Raw genomic sequence first — 19,834 nt, forward strand, 5'->3', positions numbered from 1 at the left:
CGTCCCTCCCGAATCCCGAGCTTGGGCTCGAGCTGCAGCGCCCGGCCTTCCCCGGCAGGGGCGCTGGGAACCCGCGGATGGCCGCCTCCGGTCCAGCGCCCGATCCCCCGCCCACCTCAGCCTCCGGTGCCGCAACTTTTCTTGGGGTGTTCCGCCGCCCGCGGGCTTGGGAAACCTCGACTCCCAAGACCCGGCTCATTCTGGGCTGTCTCCGGCTTGGTTCTCCGGCCCAGCCTCCTCGGTTCCCAATTTCCGAGTTCAGCTGCGGTTGGAAAAGCATGTTCGCCAGGGTGTGGGCTCCCGGGAACCGCTGGTTGCCTCCCTCCGTGGCCGGCTCAGATTCCCAGGCCGCCTCTGCCTCCTCCATCCCTCTTGGCCCTCCCCGGGCGCTCTTCCACCTCTTCTTTCTTTCGCCTTTCCTTTCGCACCATTATCTCGCCTTCCCTCCTCCACCTCATTTCTCCTCTCTTCTCCCTTTCCCTTTTCGCTCTTCCCCTCCGTTCGCTTCTCTTCCCTTCGCCCCGCCTTTCTCCTCTCCCCTCTTCCCAGGTTTCCCTCCCTCTGGCTATGAACTCTTCCTCTAATCCCGAGGAGAGGAAGGGCCTTCAGGCCGTCACGCTCTCCGAGCCCCCTCTCTCCATCCCACTCCTTTCTGAACAACCCCTCCTCCAGCTCCGCGCTTCTCGCCTTCCCAACCTCTAGAAATCACGGGAGCTTCTCGGAGGCGGCGGGCGGCACTACGTGCCGGGGCCTGTAAACCACATCTCCTCCTCGTCCTCGAGTTTAGCTTCCCTCTCTCCAAAGTCTCCCTTTTCCTACAGGGCGCCAAGGGTCCTAGTCCAGATTGCGTCCCACGCGCCCAGGCTGCGCTTCTGCAGCGGGGTACGAGGTGCTGGGGCCGGGGATCTGATCAACCCGCGCTGCGCTGCGCGGCACCGGGGTTCTCTCACTGGCAGTCGGCGCTTTGAAGGAACAACTAAGCCCGCTCAGAAACGAATCTAGGAAGAGTGAGGGCGCGACCTCAATCCCAGGCTAGAAGATGGGGGCTGGATTCCCCCCACCCCCGCCCCCCGTGGGAAAGAACGATCTCCACCGTCTTTCCTAAGCTCCGACCAGGGGTCCCAGGAAGGAGAGCCGGGGATCCGGGAGAGCTGGCAAACCCCTGACCCTGCCGCCGGCGCCTCCCTTTTCTCTCCCCTCGGCCTCCAGGAGGTTTAAGGAATAACCAGGTTGCATCCGCGAGCGGTGGGGGAGCATGGGTGCGCGGGGCGCCAGGAGGAGGGGGCTATCCAGGGCGGCCTGCCTCGCTCTCAATATTGCCTTTCTGAGGACTCGCAAGCTCAGGAAATGCAAACACAGCCCGTGCGTGATCCGCGCGCGCCCACAGCCCGAGCGGACCCCTCCCCGCCCCCACCCCGTGGCTCACACTAACACGCACACATACGCGTGCAAACGCGCACGCACGGAACCGCGCGCCCCCGCACACCAAAGCAGCCCCGGGCTCCGCCAGGTGCCCCCACCCCGCGGCGCCCGCCAGCCCGGGCACACCCCTCGCTTCACCCTCTCCCGCCTGCGCGCACGCACGCGCACGCACGCAGTCCCCACGCCCCCGCACCGGGCGGGGGCGCAGGCCGTGAGGGGCGGGGGGCGGTGGGAGGGGCGGGTCCGGGAGTAGCGAGCGGAGTCCCGGGTCCATCCCGCGCTCGGCTTCCGCGCGCTGCCTCCCCACGCGAAGGCTCTGGTCTCCCCCTCGGCTTCCGAACCCGAACAGTTGGCGCTGAAAACACTTTACTCCTCCTCCTTCGAGACCCCCCCACCCTCCCTGCGCGCCATCTCCCGTTCCCCACAACAGGCCCGAAGAGTAACCCCCCAAACGCGGCCAGAAGCCGCTCCCAACTCTTCGGCGGGAGCAGGTTGGAGGCTGGATTTCGGAGAGACTCTGGATTGGGGTCCGTCGCCAGCCCCTCCTCCTGGATCCGGCTTGATTCTCATGTTTTAAAAAAGAGGATTTTTCTCATTACCTTTGAACACTCCTCTTAACAAAAATTTTTGGAGGAGCTCGGTGAGGAATATTTGGGGGGGGATCTTATTTTAAGGGGGAAAAGCACCGAGGGGGTATTTATTAATTTTTCTTGGGTTTTGGAATCACCCTTTGGACGAGAGAGCGAGCGATCCAGAGCGAGGAGGGAAGAGCGGAGAGGACCCGCGAGGCGCGCCAGCCCGAGCCACCTCCTTCCCGGCCGCCCCCTCCCCACTCCCCCCGACACACACTAGCTCGCTGGCTCGCCGGCGCGCGCACACCCCCCGCGCCGGACCCGCACCTCGGCGGGCGCCACACTCTCGGCAGCCCGAGCCGCGGCAGCCGCAGCGGGATGGAGGCAGCGCGCACGGAGCGCCCCGCAGGCTGGCCCGGGGCGCCTCTCGCCCGGACGGGGCTCCTGCTCCTGTCGACGTGGGTCTTGGCCGGCGCCGAGATCACTTGGGGCGCGACGGGCGGTCCTGGGCGCCCCGCGGCCTCGGCTTCGCGGCCCCCGGTGCTGCTTCCTCTCTTCCCGCGGGCAGTGGTAAGCCAATGGCCAGAGGAGCTGGCGACGGCGCGGAGAGGCGCCGCACTGGGGCGCCGGCCCGGACCAGAGCCGCTGCCCCAGCCAGGAGGCGGCAGCGGAAGCGTTGGAACGAAGCAGGGAGAAGCCGGGGGACCGTCGCCGGCAGGCGCGCGGTGGGGGCAAGGCACCCCGGTTCCGGGCAAGCCTGGCGGCGCGAGGAGGAGTCGCCGGGCGCAGCCCTCCAGTGCCCTGGAACGCGGGGACGCCCGGGCCACTGCCTTGGCCGATGGTTCCAGAGGAAGCCGCCCTCTGGCCAAGGGTCTCCGGGAGGAGGTGAAGGCGCCGCGGGCCGGGGGGGCGGCGGCCGAAGAGCTCCGGCTGCCCAGCACCTCGTTCGCGCTGACCGGGGACTCGGCCCACAATCAAGCCATGGTGCACTGGTCGGGACACAACAGCAGCGTGAGTACCTGCCCGGCGGCGGATCTGCCTGTCTCCTGACAGCAGGGCTGAATGGAGGGCGGGAACGGGGGACAGATAGTTGCTGGAGGGTCGAGGCAGAGGCGGGGGCGCCCTGACTTGTAGAGAGAACAGGTTCATCCGGCTTCCCCCACGCCCCCAACAGGTTAGCGGAGTTTGTTGTAAGATGGTGTGTACGTTTGTTTGCTGGAGACCCTAGGTTTGGGGCCGCCCGGAGGGGAGGGGAAGAAGTGTCTTAAAGATGAGCAGGGAAGGGATCTGTGGTCCCTTTCCCTGGTACTCGGCTTGGAGAGTGGGTTTTCCCGTCCGGCGCTTGAATTCGTGGGTGAGGACGCGGCCTGAATTGGCAAACTGACGGATTCCTGCGACTGCCGAGCCTCCCCCCTTCTCCCCACCAATCACGCGAAAGGGAACCCGGGAGCTGGAGACCACTCGGACTTCCAGACTCCTGTCGGCCTTAGGGTCGCTGCTGTCTGCTCCAGGGGCGCTTTCTCCCAGCCCGGGGGAAGGCTGCGCCTAGTCCGCCCGAGCCCGGCCGGGCCTTCAGGTCACACTGAGTCCCCCTTTAAAACCCAGGCAGCTGTCTGGAAAGCTACAGGAGAGGCAGTAAAAAAAGTTTAAAGCGTGAAGTGAAATTCAGCACCCATTCCGCACCCCTCACCCTTACGCAAGAATAAGTACACTAAGTCTGAGCAAAAAAAACCCGCCTCGGCCGCTGTGTCCCGCATCACAAACGGCTCCCGGAGTGGAGTTGGGTCCCCATGCTTTCTGCGCACCTCTCCCCTCTCCGCGGCCAGGTTCCCCTGAGAGCAGCTGTACCGACAGGTGGCGCCCTTGAGTCCACTCCGGCGTCGGGCTCGCAGCCCGGGCGGCCCGGGCGGCTACTGCAGCCGGCAGAGCGTTCTCGGAGAGGCTTCCTCAACCCCGCCGCCCGCCGGGGCCCGGAGCCGTGCGGCCACGCCAAGAAACCGCGGGGAACGCTATCTCCGACGGAGGTTGGGGGGCGGCCTCCCGCGATCTCTCTCACTCCCCTCCCGTCCACGGCCCCCCACTTTCAGCCAGTCTTGCAAAAATCCTTTCCTCTTCTCTGGCTCTCCGGATCAAATCAGAACCCGGCGTTGGGCAGAGTCTGGAGGATGATGGATGTCCGTATAAGCAGCTTTGCTCATTTGATCGGAAAGCACCGCCCCTCCCCTTTGTGTTTCTCTTTATGACTGGCATTAAAGATTTCCCTGGAAAATTCTGGCCTTATTTTAAAGGGGCCCGGGGGTGTCACAGGGGTAAAGAGTGAATAACAGGAAAGCCAGGGGTCCGCAGAGTGTACCACATCGGCGCTGCTGAGTACAGATTTCCTGGTTCTTAATGACACACAGCACAGATCGGGCAGCCCAGCCTGGGTACAGATGCTGGGTTGGAAGGATTTGCGAGGTCTGTTTTCCCACCCGCGCGGTGGCTGGCTTCATCTGCCTCCAGTGAAGACCTCCGTAGCTTCGGAATGCACAACTCTGGGCATGGGGAGGGGGTGGGTATGGAGTGCCTTGGCAGGGATGGGTGAAGACTTGCAAGTCCCCAGAGGAGAGAGGGAGAGAGGGAGAGGTAATTCTCTGACAGCAAGGCCTGTGAATCTCAACTTCGTTTTAGTTTGAGAATGAGGAATTGTATATGTGTGTGTGTGTGTGTGTGTGTATGTTTTTGTTCACGTTCATACTGGGTGAGAAGGATGAAGAGGATGGGTGGGAGTGAATGTATCCCTAGGAGGAGGAGGTGCTGTCCTCACATATCTATGACTTTATTACTGTCACATTTGGACAATATAAATTCACTCTACTTAAAGAGTTTTCTTATGTCTGTGCTTTTATTTTAAGGATCTTTTTTTTGTGTGTTGACTTACCGGTGGGACTTTGGAGAGGATGCTTTTTGCACACGGTAACGTGTGAATGGCCTTCTCTGCCCATCTTCCATGCAGAGGTGCAGCAGAGGAAGTGAGGGGGCAAGTCTAGCCCTAGGGCGCCCCCCTCCCCCCGGGGGAAATGGCTTGTAGTTGAAAGAGGGGCAGAAACGCCTGGGGAGTGGACTAGTTGGCCTTGGAGCCCTTAGTGACAGCAGTGAGATTTGGGAAATCCAGGAACAGCCCTCAGGATGCTTATTGGTTGTGTTCTTGGCCAATCTTAACTGTCCAAGCAAAGGACAAGATAACACACATGGGTGCAGGGACCCCATCCTGTCGTCCTGTCCTTTCTTTGTGGTGGAGAGCGACTGCCTCCTGAGCACCTGGGCTGGATCTGCCTCTTCTGACCATACTGTGCAGGCAGTATCAGTGGGAAAGGCTTCACTGAGTATCAGGTCTGTGCTGCTCTGAGAGAAAGAGGAGGGAACATGTTCACGGGGCCCTGTCTTTGATGGACTTTAAGGAAACATCCCTGTGAGAGGAACGGGGAAACCAGTGTCTGCAACATGACTAGGTTGGTTTTGTTCCCGGTCCCCCTTTCCTGAAGACAGCAAAGGAAGATGTTGTAGATAAAAGCCAGCGTGAGGAGTGATGGGGATGATGAACTTTCCGGAAGCTTCCCTCATCATTGGTTTCAACGTGGAGGGAGATGTCCTAGCACCAGGCTCCTTTGGCATGAAAAGAGAGTTCCATCGTCTCTTTTGACTTCCACAGTACTAAACATGTCCTTTTCTGGGAAGGCCACCAGCTTAATTGTGAACACTTTGGGGTTTCCTGGCCTCCTACCAGGTGCCTTTGGTGGACCTCATTACTTGACATGAATTCCCTTTGGGGGAGGGTTTTTAGTCAGCCCATATAACTGAAATCAAAGTCCACTCTGACAGTTCGCAGTCAGGCACGCAGGGCTGGACATGCTCGGCTCCATTTGTCCAGCTGTGCCCCGGGGACCGCAGGAGGCAGAGGGAAATCCTTGTCCAAGGCTGGGGTCATGGATTCCCTTTGGTTCAGGGACTGTGGTCAGATAGCTTGGGGGCAACGGAGGAAGTGCCCGGAAGGCTTGAGCCAGAAGCTGTCAAGAAGGGGCTGGAGACTGGGTCCCTCTCTGACCGTTACTACTCTGCCAGGTGGTCCCAGGTGAGAGGTGAGGGGACTTGGGCTCAGAGCCTCTACTCTGGAGGGGTGGTAAATGCCAGTCTCCAGCTGGGTTCCTGGTGATTAATGGGCAAGAGAGTGTTTCACACACCCCCTGAGGGAGCTCCATCCCCAGGGCTTGTAGGGAAACAGAAAAAAAGCCACATCATTCTGCCCTTCTCCTTCCAGTGAAGGAAGATGCCTTCTGCTTGCTCAGTGAATTGGCAAAGCAAATGGCTCTGGAGACTGGAAAGTTGTGAAGGAGACGGTCCACTTTTCCATGCCTCCTCCTCCTTGGAGTAACCCTGGCCAGGGACCCCCCCCCCCTTCCTGGTGCTGAGTTGAGAATGCTGCGTTCTCCCTTGGAGGACCCCTTCCCTTTCCAACAGCTCACTGGCGGTGGAGAGTGATTTGCAGGCTGCTACCCCTGCAGTTTGTGTCTGGTTGGAAGGACTTCAATTAATGTGCCCAACAATGCACCTTGGTGAAGAGAAGCAGGGAATGCTGCAAATTCCGGGTCCCCTCCAGATCACCCTTCCCTAGCACGCGAGGAGGTGGAACACACAGATGCTCCCAGGCAGGATTTCATACCTTTAACTAATTCAGCTGGACTGTGTTCTAAAATATTTACTTCCAATGTGCAAAATAGTGACAGCTTTGATCAGATTAATTGTATTTCACTCACTGAAGCAGCTAATTGTGGCTCTCAAACAGATTTTTCAAATAGCTTTTGGCTGGATTGTCTCGCCTTCATCGTCCCTGCTCACAATCCTTGTGTCACAATATCTTAATGCATTTTGCCTTCTCAGAGGCTTAATAGAGAAGCCTGCCGCCGAAGCCGTTCTTCAGGGGTTTGACAAAAAGAATCTGTTTTTAATTAATATTACAAGGGGAGCCTCTCCTTTGAGATAGAGCTGGGAAATGCAGCGGGACAGAACAGGACTAATTGCTCCTGGTCACTGTTGGCCTGGGGCTGGGGGTGGGGTGGGGAGAGGAGGGGGCAGGACAGAGGCTATTTGTCTCTATTTGTCTGCTCTGCGTTTCTTCTGAGGGCTGGGTTACAGGGTGTGATTTGCTTCTCAGATCCAGCAGTGCTTTCCAAGGTGAGCAGAATTTGCAAACTCTTAATTGGGAGGCCTGATTGCAGAAATGCAGTGGTTGGAACTTGCTTCATAGTTGGCAAAGGAGAAGTGCTGGGAAGTGGCTTCCCCAGTTGTGTTGGATTTAAGGGCGGTGGGGGAGGGGGTGGATTGTGGCTCCAGTGGCAAGAAGACTCGGGGGGGCACAAGGGAGAACTGCGTTTTCCTTGGGCCGTGTAAATCTGTTATTGTCACTGAGGATGTTTGGAACTGGATGATAGGCTGGCCTTGAATCATCTGGTAAGGAGCACAGAGGTGCGAAAAGCCAGACCAGCTGAGATAAGAAGATGCACCAGGGGTTTATCCAAGGCTGGGTACACCTGAGGCCTGGTGGCTTGACTCACTTGTTGATTTCCTGCTTTCTTGGGCCTCTTGGCAGGCTTGAGACACTTCCTTACAGTGGGAAAACGTCGAAGGATAATTTTTCAGCAAGTTTGGGGGAAAAGAGGTTTATGGATTTGGAGGTGGAACATAGGGGATGTGAGCATCAGCCGGCCACCTTGGATGGGCGGAACCGGCATGTGGGGAAGGGGCTGGGTGGAAGCTGGCTAGCCATGCCCACACCCTGGTGTGGAGGGTGACGGAGAAAAGGGTCTGCATGGTGCTCTGGTTTTGCCAGCAGTGAGTGAAGATGAGAGGGCTCTGCCTCACATGCAGGAGGGACTCAGGCATGTTCCACCAAGTAGGTGAAGAGTGACAGCCTCAAGTCTTCTTGAGCAGAAGCTACGAAGGAATTAGAAGTCCTTGTCCCTTGGGATGTCAGTGATTTCTTTCTCGGGTTCTTCATCACTTGACAGTTACTGTAACCAGGTGTATTTCAGCAAGTATGTCTACCTTCCGTCTCGAGTACCTTCACCTTCTTGGATTCAAATCCAAAGTCCTTTAGCCTGGCGTTCAGGGCCCTTCACTGCTTATGTCCTGGGTCTACTTCTTTACCTCTCTGTTTGACGCTTCCCTGATGGGTTCCTTCCCTGTAGCCAAGAAAGCCCCTTCATTGTCCCAAGCCCCATTGACTCTGAGGCTTTGCACTTGAGGTCTTCTCCACTTGGATTACCCTTCTTCCTCTATTGAGATGCACCTGTTATTCACAGCTTTGCTCAAGATTCAAATGCAGTGTCTCTGTAGAATTTTCCTTAAGAGCATTTGTTTCCCTTTTTCCTGATCAGAGAATTTAAAGACTGCACCACACATGTGATCATGATTTAGTTCAGTACTTGTTTATTTTAATTTTGTATTGTTTTGTAAGTATTTTCAAGGTGAGGGATGAGAGGTGAGGGTTGAAATCATTACAACCGCACCTTCCCCACCCCTCAGTGTGAGTTTTGCTCTTGTCCTTGTGGCGTGTGGCACAGGGCTTGTCCCATGGCTCAGTACATACTCACTGAACTGATCTTGGGGAACTGGGCAATGCCTTAGCTGTGTGTAAAGGACAGGAAACACTGTCTCTTAATAGCACTGAGTTTATATACCTGGTTGATTATTTCATGTATGAATTTTAGCACAAGATTTGGAGGCATCTCTACGCCACTTAGTAAGAAGATAGTAATATGGACTACGCAATAATCCTGGCTTCTTTCTCTTGGACGTCAGAAAATGGATGAACTTACAGAAGATACTCAGACATTCGCTGAGTGTTTCCTACACGTGTTGCAGTGTTCTGGGCACTGTGGGGTTGGTATGGGTGTGATGGAGGGAGAGACAAACAAGGATAAGACAGGATTTGCCTCAAGGTCCTTCCAATATGCTTTGGATATGAGACTGCTATCAGTAAAGTGAAATAACACATGACGCCAAGATAGAAGCCATGGGGTGATGTGTGGTTAATTGTCAAGCAGTCATTTTAGGCTATGAGCTCGAAGGAGAGAGGGTCCCTGGGGGAGATACTACAGCATTGAGACTCACAGAATATCAGGGTTGGAAGCGCACATGGCTAATTGTCTTCGTCAACTCACTCCGCATAGAGATGAGGGGTTTGAGGCTCAGACAGAAACATGGCATCCTATGGTCTGGACTCTCTACTGTTCCTTTTCTCTGTATAGTCATCCCTACTCACTCCCGGGTTTCTCTTTTCTCTTTTTTTTTTTCTTTTCGGGTTTACAGACCATTTTTCTTCCAAGGGGATTTATGTGTTTTCACTCAGGGGAGATAGGATGCTGCCCGTTTTATAGGTAGGATAGACTGAGGCCTTGGATGAATATACATGAGGCTAACCAAAGAAGTTTAGGATTAGGTTCGTCTCTCTGGTTCCCTGGCCACATCCTACATCCACCCCGCCCACCCACTGAGGTGGCTGCATACCATAAATACCAAGCTCCTCAGTGTCCCACAAGCTGATTCTTACTAACTATTGTTAATGGGGGCCTCTTGTGAGTCACCTCGTTCGTTATTCGAGTTAGTGAGTGCATCAAGCCTGCTTGCATCACCAGACACATTTTGTTCATTTATTTTGATCAGTGTAGTTGGGGTTTAATTATTTATGGAAATGCTTTTCTTTAGAGTACACTAATAAATATGCTGTAGTAAATTTGGAAAAAGTAATGGAGTCTAAGAACTTCAGGATTGCACACATAACTTTCTGCTGTTAACTCCTTGCTGGGGAGCAGAGGAAACCATCCCCACTGGGTTGAGATGAGAGGAACTTGGAGCACAGTGGGGCTAGCCACGCAGGACTGTTGCCAGTAACCCTGCCCGCTGCTATGTGGGGGCTCGTTACTTGGCACCCACTGGGTGAGAGCTTAGTTTAGGGGGAAAACTGGAAATAGAGCTAGATAGGGTAATCAAGGATCCTGTTAGGTAGGCGGACTGTGGGATTACTTGGTTTGGGTGTGAATTCATACTTGTGGAGTGTATTCATCATGAATGCAATCTTCTTCAGAACTTCTTAGCAGCAGCCATATGGTAAATAGGAGCCTGGGTTCTGGAACCAGGTGCCTGGGTTCAAATCCTGCCTCTGTCTTTTAATAGCTGTGTAGCATCGGGCAAGTTGTTATTCTTTCTTCGCTGTTTGTTCATCTACAAAAAGAGAGCGGTAATGATAGTTCCTCTCACATTGGGCTGTTGGAAGGATTCAGTGAGATCATGTACATGGCAAAGTGCTTAAAAGAAGTGCTGGACCTGTGGTAAGCCCTCTGGGTACTCTAGGGCTTTCCCTTCATTTTCAGATAGAAACACTGAAGCAGAGGAAGGAGGTACTTGCTCCAGGTTTTCCAGTGAGCCGATGGCAAAGCCTTGGCCAGAACCCTCGGGAGATGCTCACTTCAGGCACCTCCTGTCCTGGGGTCCTCAGCCTGTTGAGTCTCTGTGATGTCTCTCTGTGTTGTGCTGAGATAGACAGTGGAAGAGATAGAGAAACGAATGACTGGGGCCTTTGAAATTCATACTCAGAATTTATAATAGAAATGGTTAGAATCACATAGTTAGAACAAGGTTAAATACCACACTAATGAACAGCTTATATGTTGGAGATTTGCGGTGGGGGGGACTTCACTGAAGGGTTAAGGAAGGTACCCAGAAAGGTGAAGAGTAGCTTCTCTTGGCTTGGGCATCCGTAATTAGAACTAACAGCTAACCTCGGAAGACTTCTTGAAGGAAGTGAGTGAGATGTGTAGCTTCAGGAAAGAACAGTGGGCTGCTGGGGCTGGGTGGCAAATAGAGCCTGCAGGGCCAAAGAGTCATCTACATGGAAGCCATAGGATGGACCTTGATGTCCCAGCTTTGCTCCTCCTCTTGATCGCCTAGCTCTCTCTGCTTTGTGCCTGGTGTAAAGTGGGAATATCCATGACTAGAACTATCTGCAGAGTATCTGCAGCCTCTTTTGCAGAAATATCACACTGACCAAACCCACTCGTTACTTTGTAGTGACTTATACTCATCAAGATACTGGCTTGTATTCCCTTTCTGCCTGCACCCTATGCACCAAGAATGGAACCCAAGATCCCTGCACAGACACTAGGGGGAGTGTTGCCTTGGGAAAGAAGTGAAAATAAATAGGATGAAATAATAAAAAAAAAAAATGCTGTACAAGGAATTGTTCCAAAGGAGAGAAGAAGAGAAACAGCGTCCTGCAGGTACATTGTGGGAGGGCTTGTTTGGTGACCCTTAGATGCATACTGATTGGCAACAGGGTAGTTGATCATTCAGCCTTTTCCTGCAGAAAAAAGGAAATGGGTGTTTGTTCAAATGCATCCATTCTGCAGTCCCTTCGACCCATTAATGACCCAGTTAAGACTCTGGAAGTAAATTTGGCAGGAAGTGATGCTCCGGGGGTGGTTCCCCCGTCTCTTGGGCGTTTTCTCCCCTTTGTGCCCCTTCACTTCCTGTGTGCGCACGGTGGTCAGTCAATAGAAGCCTACTGAGTTGAATGGAATCAACCCTTTCTTAAATACTTAAAGCTGCCTGGGTAAAGAATGAGTGTCTTGAAGGTGTAGGAAGGCCTCTTCTTGCTGCCCCCCCCCCCCCCCCCCCAGGCCTCGGCCCTGCACCTCCGGCCATCTTCGTTCTCTCTCACTGGTGCTCAGATCCCACGTGCCCGATTCGGTACTTCCCAAGTCTTTTTGGCGTCTATGGTGAGGTAGGCAGTTTCTCTGCCAGATGGTTAGAGTCAGGTTAAAGATTACACTGCTGCATCAGAAATGAACTTTCTCTTTTTCAAATCTGTTCTCAGTGGGAGAAGGAGAACAATTACTGAGTGGAACATTTTTTTTCCAGGGCCAGGAAGGTAGCTCAAGCTGCCATATCTGAATGTGATTACATGGAGTGGAGGAACATGTTACAGTAAGAGTTTCGAGACCATAAAACTGGAGATTCAGAGAAATGTGTTTTCCAGGGTGGTGGTAGGTAGAAGGAAGCCATTTTTAGAGGCAAAAGAGTTGCTCATCTCACTGTGTTACTGTCAGTGTTACTTATACTTGAAAGCAAACTTTTGACTGGAGGATTTCTCAAAACTCTGAAATGTCTTTTGGGTTATGAGAAGGTCCCCAAGCAACAGTGACTTTGAACAAATCTCTGAGCTTCTGTTTCACTGGCTGTAAAATTGGGATAATGGTGAACTATTGGATTGTTGGTAAGCTTAGAGACAGTGCATATCAAGGGTCTAGCATCGTAGGCTGTTATGTTGGTTAAGAATGTTCTCATTATTGGCCTAGGCAGGAAATGGGGTAGGTTGAGTGTCTATCCATTTGTAGCAGATCTGTTGGTTCCCTGCCCATATCCCCTTGGCACTTGGCGTTTCTCTGCATGCTGGTCTGACTTCTAACCACCAGCACCAGGGGCTGTTTGCCCACTGGAACTCACTTGTGTCACACAAGGCATGGGTTGGAAGTATCAGGGAATTAATTCCCATCAAATAATAGGGAGCAGCCACTTATCAATGACCAGTGGAAGTTGGTGGATAAATGCCCCAGCTCCCTTACATTTGGGGTGGGGTAAATCTGAGACTTGTTTTCCACACTGTCTCCCAGAGTCATTGGGATTAAGCCCCACTTGCCTACTGTGGTAACTTGTTTGCTTTATCAGCTACCTTCCCATCCCTCTCTCATGTCCCCACTCCCCTAACAGTATTTCTTGGGATCACCTCCCAAAAAAGCTACTTGAATTCAAGTCTTTGTTTCAGGGTATGTGTCTGGAGGAACGGAAACTAAGATACCTTGGTTATTTCCAAGTGTGTTAGTCTGGGCTTTCTAGAGAAAGAGAAGCAATAGAATATATATATATATATATATATATATATATATATACACACACATATATATATATGTATATATATATATGTAGGATATGTAGCAATAGGATATGATGTAAATATATGTAAAGGAAGTTACTATAAGGAATTAGCAGACAATATAATGAGAGGCTAAGAAGTCCTAAATCTGTAGGTGGGAAGCTGGAGACCCAGGAGAGTTGATGTTGTAGTTCCAGGCTGAGTCTGAGTCTGAGGGCAGGAGAAGACCAGTGTCCCAGCTTGAAGATAGTCAAGCAGAGAGAAAGAATTATTTCTCACTCAGCTTTTTTGTTCTAATCACTCCTTCATGGCTTGGACGAGGACACTCACATTGGGAGAGCAATGTGCTTTACTCAGTCTACTGATTCAAATATTAATCTCATCAAGAAACACCCTCACAGATAACCCCAGAGCATGTTTGGCCAAATATCTGGGTACCCCACTGCTCAGTCAAATTGACACATAAAATTAACCACCACACCAAGCTGGGAATTTCCCTCAGACTCTTTTAAAAGCCTGCTCAGAGCTCTCCCGTGGTATATATTGGGTGTGGGGAGGGAGATGAAGTCACTGACCCTACTTCTGAGAGGGTCCTCCTTTTGAGTTGGCCCCTACCAGAAGAAAGGAGCCCACTCTGGGGTTATACTGAGTGGCAGGAACATGGTGCTGGGGCTTTGAGGAAGGGATGACACCTCCAAATTAGTGTTCCCTGTGATTTGTCAAGGCTGAGTAGCCTCACCTCACTCCAGGGGCTGTGCGGGGTCTTCAGAATACACAGAGGCTCCCTCTGCCTGTTGGCAGATGATCTCCTGCTTGGGAATGGGTGCAATTCCTCTTTTTCTTAGACATCATCAGGATTTGGGCAGGGAGCAGCTGGGCTTGCCGTTGGTATGTTCCTTTTTAAGATCTCATCAATGAGGGGCATCATAATGTTTTGGAAAGAATATTGGCTTGGGAGCTGAGACCCCTAGATTTGGGTTTCTAATGTACACTAACGGTCTTCAGCAGGTCACCATTTCTTAGGTGTAAGGGAATGAAGACTCTTCAGTATATTTCCATGAATAAGAGGTTTTTTTTTTTTTTTTTTTTTTTTTTAAATGGGTGCATTAGTAAGGAAAGGGTCTAGAATGATGATAAAAATACTGGAAAATGCTTCTTTTAAGCATGCATAAATTTGGTCTTACCCAAGCAGATGTGCATTCATTCATTCATTCATTCACTCATTTCTTTGCTTAGTGTGATGCTAATAAAGTCATTGAATTTTCTGGGATTCAGTTTCTTTATCTATAAAATGGAAGAGTTGCGCAAATTGATGCAGGCCCATCTCAGCACAAACTAGATGTGATATTAGGTCAGTCATTTCTTTACATGTGAAATGGGGACAGTCCTCTTTGCTCCCTTTATGTCACCATTAAATAATGACATAATGCACCTGGAAGCATTTTGAAAAGAACACTTCTCAAAGCAATATGAATGGGGCGATATGAATTCAAGGTGTTAGTTCACCTTACCTCTCCTTTACTAAGCAGCTAGAGGTCCTTGCACAACAGATTTGAGACCACGTCCAGCAACCACCTTGTTTTGCCTTCTCCCAGCAGAAGTGAAACACTTCCATTAGCCCACATACCATGGTGTTAAAAACCTCAGGCTTCTTATTCCAGGCACAATGTACAATTTATTTCAAGTCACATCTGATATAATAAAATTCTCAGATGGGAGTGTAATTTGGATGTTTAAAAAAACATTTGTTCCAGGACTTGACCTGTATTGATTGCTCAGCCTTATTCCTTTCAGATAATATGAAGGATTTGGGGAGCATCTGCTATGATGTCTAGTGATGCAGACTGGACACCCAAAAAGCATATAGTCTTCTGTGTGGGATACCCATATTAGGAAAGTATTAGAGAACAGAGAACAGCATGAAATATTAAGAAATGCATCAGATGTAATCTAGACCACAGTGAATTAAAACCAATAAAATGTTGAGAATATTACGCTTCTTTGATTATCTACAACAGAATCCACTAGCCTGGTTGACAATCCTCATGACTAAATCTGTGTGACGTGATGAGAAGTGGTCTGAGCTTTGAGATCAGGTAGATTGTTTTATGCTCTGGCAGTTGCTCAGGATTCTGCCATAGGAGTTTGGGCTGTAGCTTTCTCATACAGCTTTTTGTTTTTGTCTTGAGTTTCTAATTGTTTTATCTTCCTCCTAGACAGAAGAAACACCTGTTTCTTCATCATTATATTAAGATATTCCAGCTTCTTAGTTGTATTATTGGATGTTCTAATTTGTACCGATTTCTTTCTTGGTCTGCCTTCTTGTTGTCACCTTATTCTTTCTATTTATTCTACTCCTAGGTTATAACTTCTGTTTCTTGGGCTCCATTCCTTTTTTTGGGGGGGGACTGATTTTCATTTTCCTGAGGTTTATCCTCAAGTATTCTTTTGTAGAGAGGGTATAGGAATGTCCTGGCTTATTCCTGTGTCCTCATATAAATATTGATAGATTGCTTTTAATTCTCAAAAGATCCTAGCTTGGATGATAAATTATATGGCCACCCAGTGCTTGAGCCATAGTTTTTTTCTTTTTTTTTCCTCATTCTTGACATGTCAAAAATTTATTTGGCTCTCATGTTGGCTTGATGGTTTATCTAGGTTTATCTAGATAGAAATCTAGGGTCAAAAAAATTTCTGTTGGATCTTTGAAGGACTTAGATTACTTGCTGGTTTGGCATCATCTGCTAATTTTGGATTACATGTGTCCCTCTCCCACTCAGGTTGGATGAGGGTAGGGAAAGAAGGTGTCCAGCATGGGCCACCTGTGGCTTTGTTCAGGTTAGGGATGCACAACCCTTTAAGGAGACCTGATGCATTACAATCAGATTTATATAGAATCGGCAACACGGTGTGGGGGATGAAACACTACAGAGCAATTTGCCATAGACACTTATTATCTGAATACCTTTAATATAAAACTCAGCCCCCAAAAGAGTAGTGTTAGCTACTTTTCATTTTAAAAATGTAGGCTAGCTTTTAAAAACTTCATCAGTATTCAACAAGTATTTGTGGAGTACCTGCTCTCTGCCTGGTGCTGCTGGGCGCTGAGTATGTAATGGTGATCAGTGCTCTGAGGAGAGGTTCATGATATTACCAAAGATTACACGAGGCACATTTAACTTGGAGAGGGCAGAGAGGCAGGAGCAGATGAGCTGAGATCTCAAAAATGCACTGGGTTAATTAGGTGAAGAGGAGAGGGCCGGATGTTCTGGGCACACAGCTTCTGGGACATGAGGGAAGCAGGTATATGAAAGGGACAGAGAGAAGGACGTTGTGGCTGGAGCAGAGGATTTGTGGCCTGGAGGCTGGCGAGAGATGAAGCTAGACAGGCAGGCATGGGTAGGGCCTTATGGGTCCAGGGGAAGGAATTTATTCTGTAGCCTGAGAGCAAAGGGATAAGCCATTGGGAGGGTTTAAAGTAGGAGAGTCATATCATTAAATTTGCATTAAATAAAACCACTCTGATCACCCTGTGGATTGGATGGGGAAAAGGAGACCAGACTGTCATTTTGGCTAGAGAGGGTGATGGCTGGCATGGTAGCTGTGGAGGTGGGTGAGGAGAAGCCAACTGAAGAAGTATTTAGCAGGTGCAGTTGATGGTATTGTTGGCTTCTCTGTATAATTCTTCACTCCTCTCTATAACCCGCTTTGTATTGGGCCCTGGGAGTGTCCTTTCTCTAGGGGTGGGGCCTTCCTTCTCCATCTCCTAACTTTGGGTTTGGCCTTGTGACTTGCTTTGGTCCATGAAAAAAGTGCCAGTTCTGAGCTTAGTTAGCAAGAGGCATCATGCGTCTGCCTGCTCTCTCGTGCCTCTGCAGTAGCTGTGAGCAAACATGCCTGGGCTAGTTTGCTGGTCCTGGGAGAAGAATGGGACAAATTGTATATAGCCACTCCCAGCCAAGCCTCCCCTATGTTAGCCCAGCCCAGCCCAGCCCAGAGCTGCAGAACTGCCCAGCTGGGCCCAGCTGTGTCCGCCAACTTCCAGCTGCCCTATATAGGTACGAGCAGAAATGATTCTTGTGAGAATAAGCGGCTGAGATTTGAGTGGTTTGTTCTACAGCATTTGTGTGCAAAAGTTACTGATACAGCAGGTAAAATCAACAGAACTTGATAGATTGGATGTAGCAAATTTGTGGGAACATAACTAGAGTATAAAGCAAGGCTCACCTATATTTCGAGGTCATTAGCCTCATACGTGCTCGGGGCTATAGATAGATGTGTCTTTGGTGGTTTCCTGCCCCTCACCTCTCTTTATAATTCATGGCTTTTCCCAGAGCCCAGTGAGGTAGGTCAGAATTCATGGTCCAAAAGAATTAATCTTCCCCCTTTTCCCCTTCTCTCTCTTTCCAGCAGCCTACTCGGATTCCAGCAGAGCGTTGGAGCCCAGCAGTTCTCAGATCCCTCAACAGGGACCTTCAAGCCCTAACACTTGGTGTCTTGTTAGCTGAAGTCAGTTTCTGCTCTCACTGTGAAGATAGGATCTCACTTCAAATTGGGAGAGATGAGGGGCCGGGGATTTTTCTTGGCCTTGACTGATCATTTAAAATATATTAGTTCTGATAAAATATTTAGCTTTTAAACAACAAATTCAATATAGGGAATTGTGTTTTATTTATTCATTGCAGTTGCAGGGAGATTGGTAGGAGTTGTGCTAAAGTGCACTGTTGTGATTTTGCAAAGTATAGTAATTACTGTAGTATTTTGTTGAATTATTAATATCTAGTATGCCTGCAGGAACATAAGCTTCTGCAGTCAAATTCATTTCACCATTGCCTTTTCCCCCTCTGGTTCTGTTTTGTGTTTTCTTCTCTTTCTTGTACACTTGTGAATTTTTTAAGAAATGGAGTTGGAGGGGCAGGGTGGATTATATGGTGTGAAACACCATTGTCACACCCCATAACTGAACGTAGGCAGGCAGGGGAGAAAGTCTGTGGTTTCATCTTGGTCTCTGGTCCCAGCCAAGCCTGTCAGCAGTACCAGACTGAGGGATGCTGGAAGGGCCACGTCTGGGAAGAAAGGACTCATCAGTGTGCCTTTTTAGGAGCTGAGACGAGGAGAGGAGATAGCAGGGAGGCCATGTGTGTGCACACGTGTTATGTGTGCACGTCTCCAAGCAGGGCACGTTTGTAGGTGGAGTTGGCAGGTGTTTGGGTATAAGGGTGGAAACAGCATTAGCCTCCTTTATTAATTGTTTCAGCAACTCTTACTTAGTGTCTGTTATGTTCTCCAGTAAGATCATTGTGGATGATGATGGTAATGATGATGATGGTGATAGCTTAGGTGTGTGGATGGGCTCATGCTGTGATAGGACTCCAGATCCAAGCGCAAGGCACATATAGGAGTATCCCTTGGGTTGTGATTATTTTGACATTGGAAGACCAGCCTTCACATCATCATCTCCCAGCTTTACAAAATGGCCCAAGTCAGTCAATAACCCAGACTCAAGTTTCCTTATCTGTTTCATAGGTGCAGGAATCAAAATGCAATCATATATTTGAAAGGGTGTTATAAACTATGCATTTCCAGACATATTTAAGGGAATATTTATTATTCTCTTAAATTGCCCTTGTTATTAAATCATAGGAGAAGTTGCTTGTACTTGTGGTGTGATTTCTGAGGGGCAGTAGGAGTATTCTCTTCTTGATTTTTGCTTTTATTTTTGCTAGAAACTTCACAATTCAAGAGTCATTCCTTTGGGTTAAACATTATCCTCTGTAAGGTCCTCTGAAATACTGGTATTTGAGAGACAATATTTGAGGGCTGGAAAGAACAAATAATCATCTAACCACATCCTTTTCCAGATACGGAAAGTGTGACCAAGTGAAGTTGTGGAGTGATCAAATTCACCAAGATGGCAGAAGCAACCATACCCGTGTCCATCTCCCTGACTCTTCGTCTAGTGCTCTTCCTACAACACCCTGATGCTCTTCCATTTTCCATGAAGTTCTCAATACAGTCTAGGGCTTTTTCTCCCAGAAGGGAGCCTTGGGCAGAACCAACACATTCAGTGACTCTGGGGAGACACAGGGGAAGGGATGCTCTAGGTGGCATAGTGGTGCTTGGGTCAGGTGGGGACCTCGCTCCACCTCTGACTGGCTGTCATGTTGTGCAGGTTACTCTTCTGCAACCCGCTTCTCTCCTTTATAAAACTGGGATTATCATCCCTATTTTACACAGTTGTTGTGAGGGATTAGTGAACTGAGATTTGAGTGGTACAGTTCCTGCCCTGCGGTGGAGGATACTGGAAGGTGATTTTTAGATGGTGATAGGCCCTGAAGATTAGCACGGTCTACCTCCTAGTTGGTCACCTCCTGAGAGCCATTTTGCACACTGGGAGGGCGTGTGTGAAAGGGAGAAGAAAGTTGCACTTTTCAATACTGCCATTGCCCCTACCCGGGGTGGTGGGGTGGGGTGGAGGGGCCCGTCGAGTGTCCAGGGGAGGAAAGCCTGTAATGGCCGGAGGGATGTGCCGAGACTTACCAACAGCCCTCCTTTTCTCTTTCATTTCAGGCAGCACAGATCCAACCCCATTTAAATGTCCCCTAAAAAGGAGTGGGGATGGCAAGAGGTGAGGATGAGCATCTTCAAAGATCAGCAGGTGACTCTGAAGAAGAGACAAAAGGGCTTGCATCCAAATTCTGCATGGTTCTGTGTCATATGGGGCTCCTCTCCTTGGTTTAAGTTACTAATGGGGTTTCCTGAAAATGGGTTTCCTGAACTTTTTTTTTAAACTGAGAGTTTATCTTGCTTCTAACAAGTCCATCCTGAATCCTTTGTGAGCTGGGTAGGACCCACTGTTTCTTGTGCATTTATG

General features: G+C 50.1%; 1 protein-coding gene across 1 annotated transcript in view; it reads left to right on the forward strand.

The window, feature by feature from the left end:
* The first annotated feature begins 2,372 nt into the window (after positions 1 to 2,372).
* The window catches only part of SORCS3 (sortilin related VPS10 domain containing receptor 3), a 569,369-nt gene continuing 551,907 nt past the window's right edge, over positions 2,373 to 19,834 (forward strand). Inside the window, exon 1 of the mRNA XM_021699769.1 lies at positions 2,373 to 3,005. Coding sequence (XP_021555444.1) covers positions 2,373 to 3,005 — 633 coding nt within the window. The remainder of the gene's footprint in view (positions 3,006 to 19,834) is intronic.

The sequence above is a fragment of the Neomonachus schauinslandi genome, chromosome 6 (assembly GCF_002201575.2).
Source record: "Neomonachus schauinslandi chromosome 6, ASM220157v2, whole genome shotgun sequence".
NCBI classification, from domain to species: Eukaryota; Metazoa; Chordata; class Mammalia; order Carnivora; family Phocidae; genus Neomonachus; species Neomonachus schauinslandi.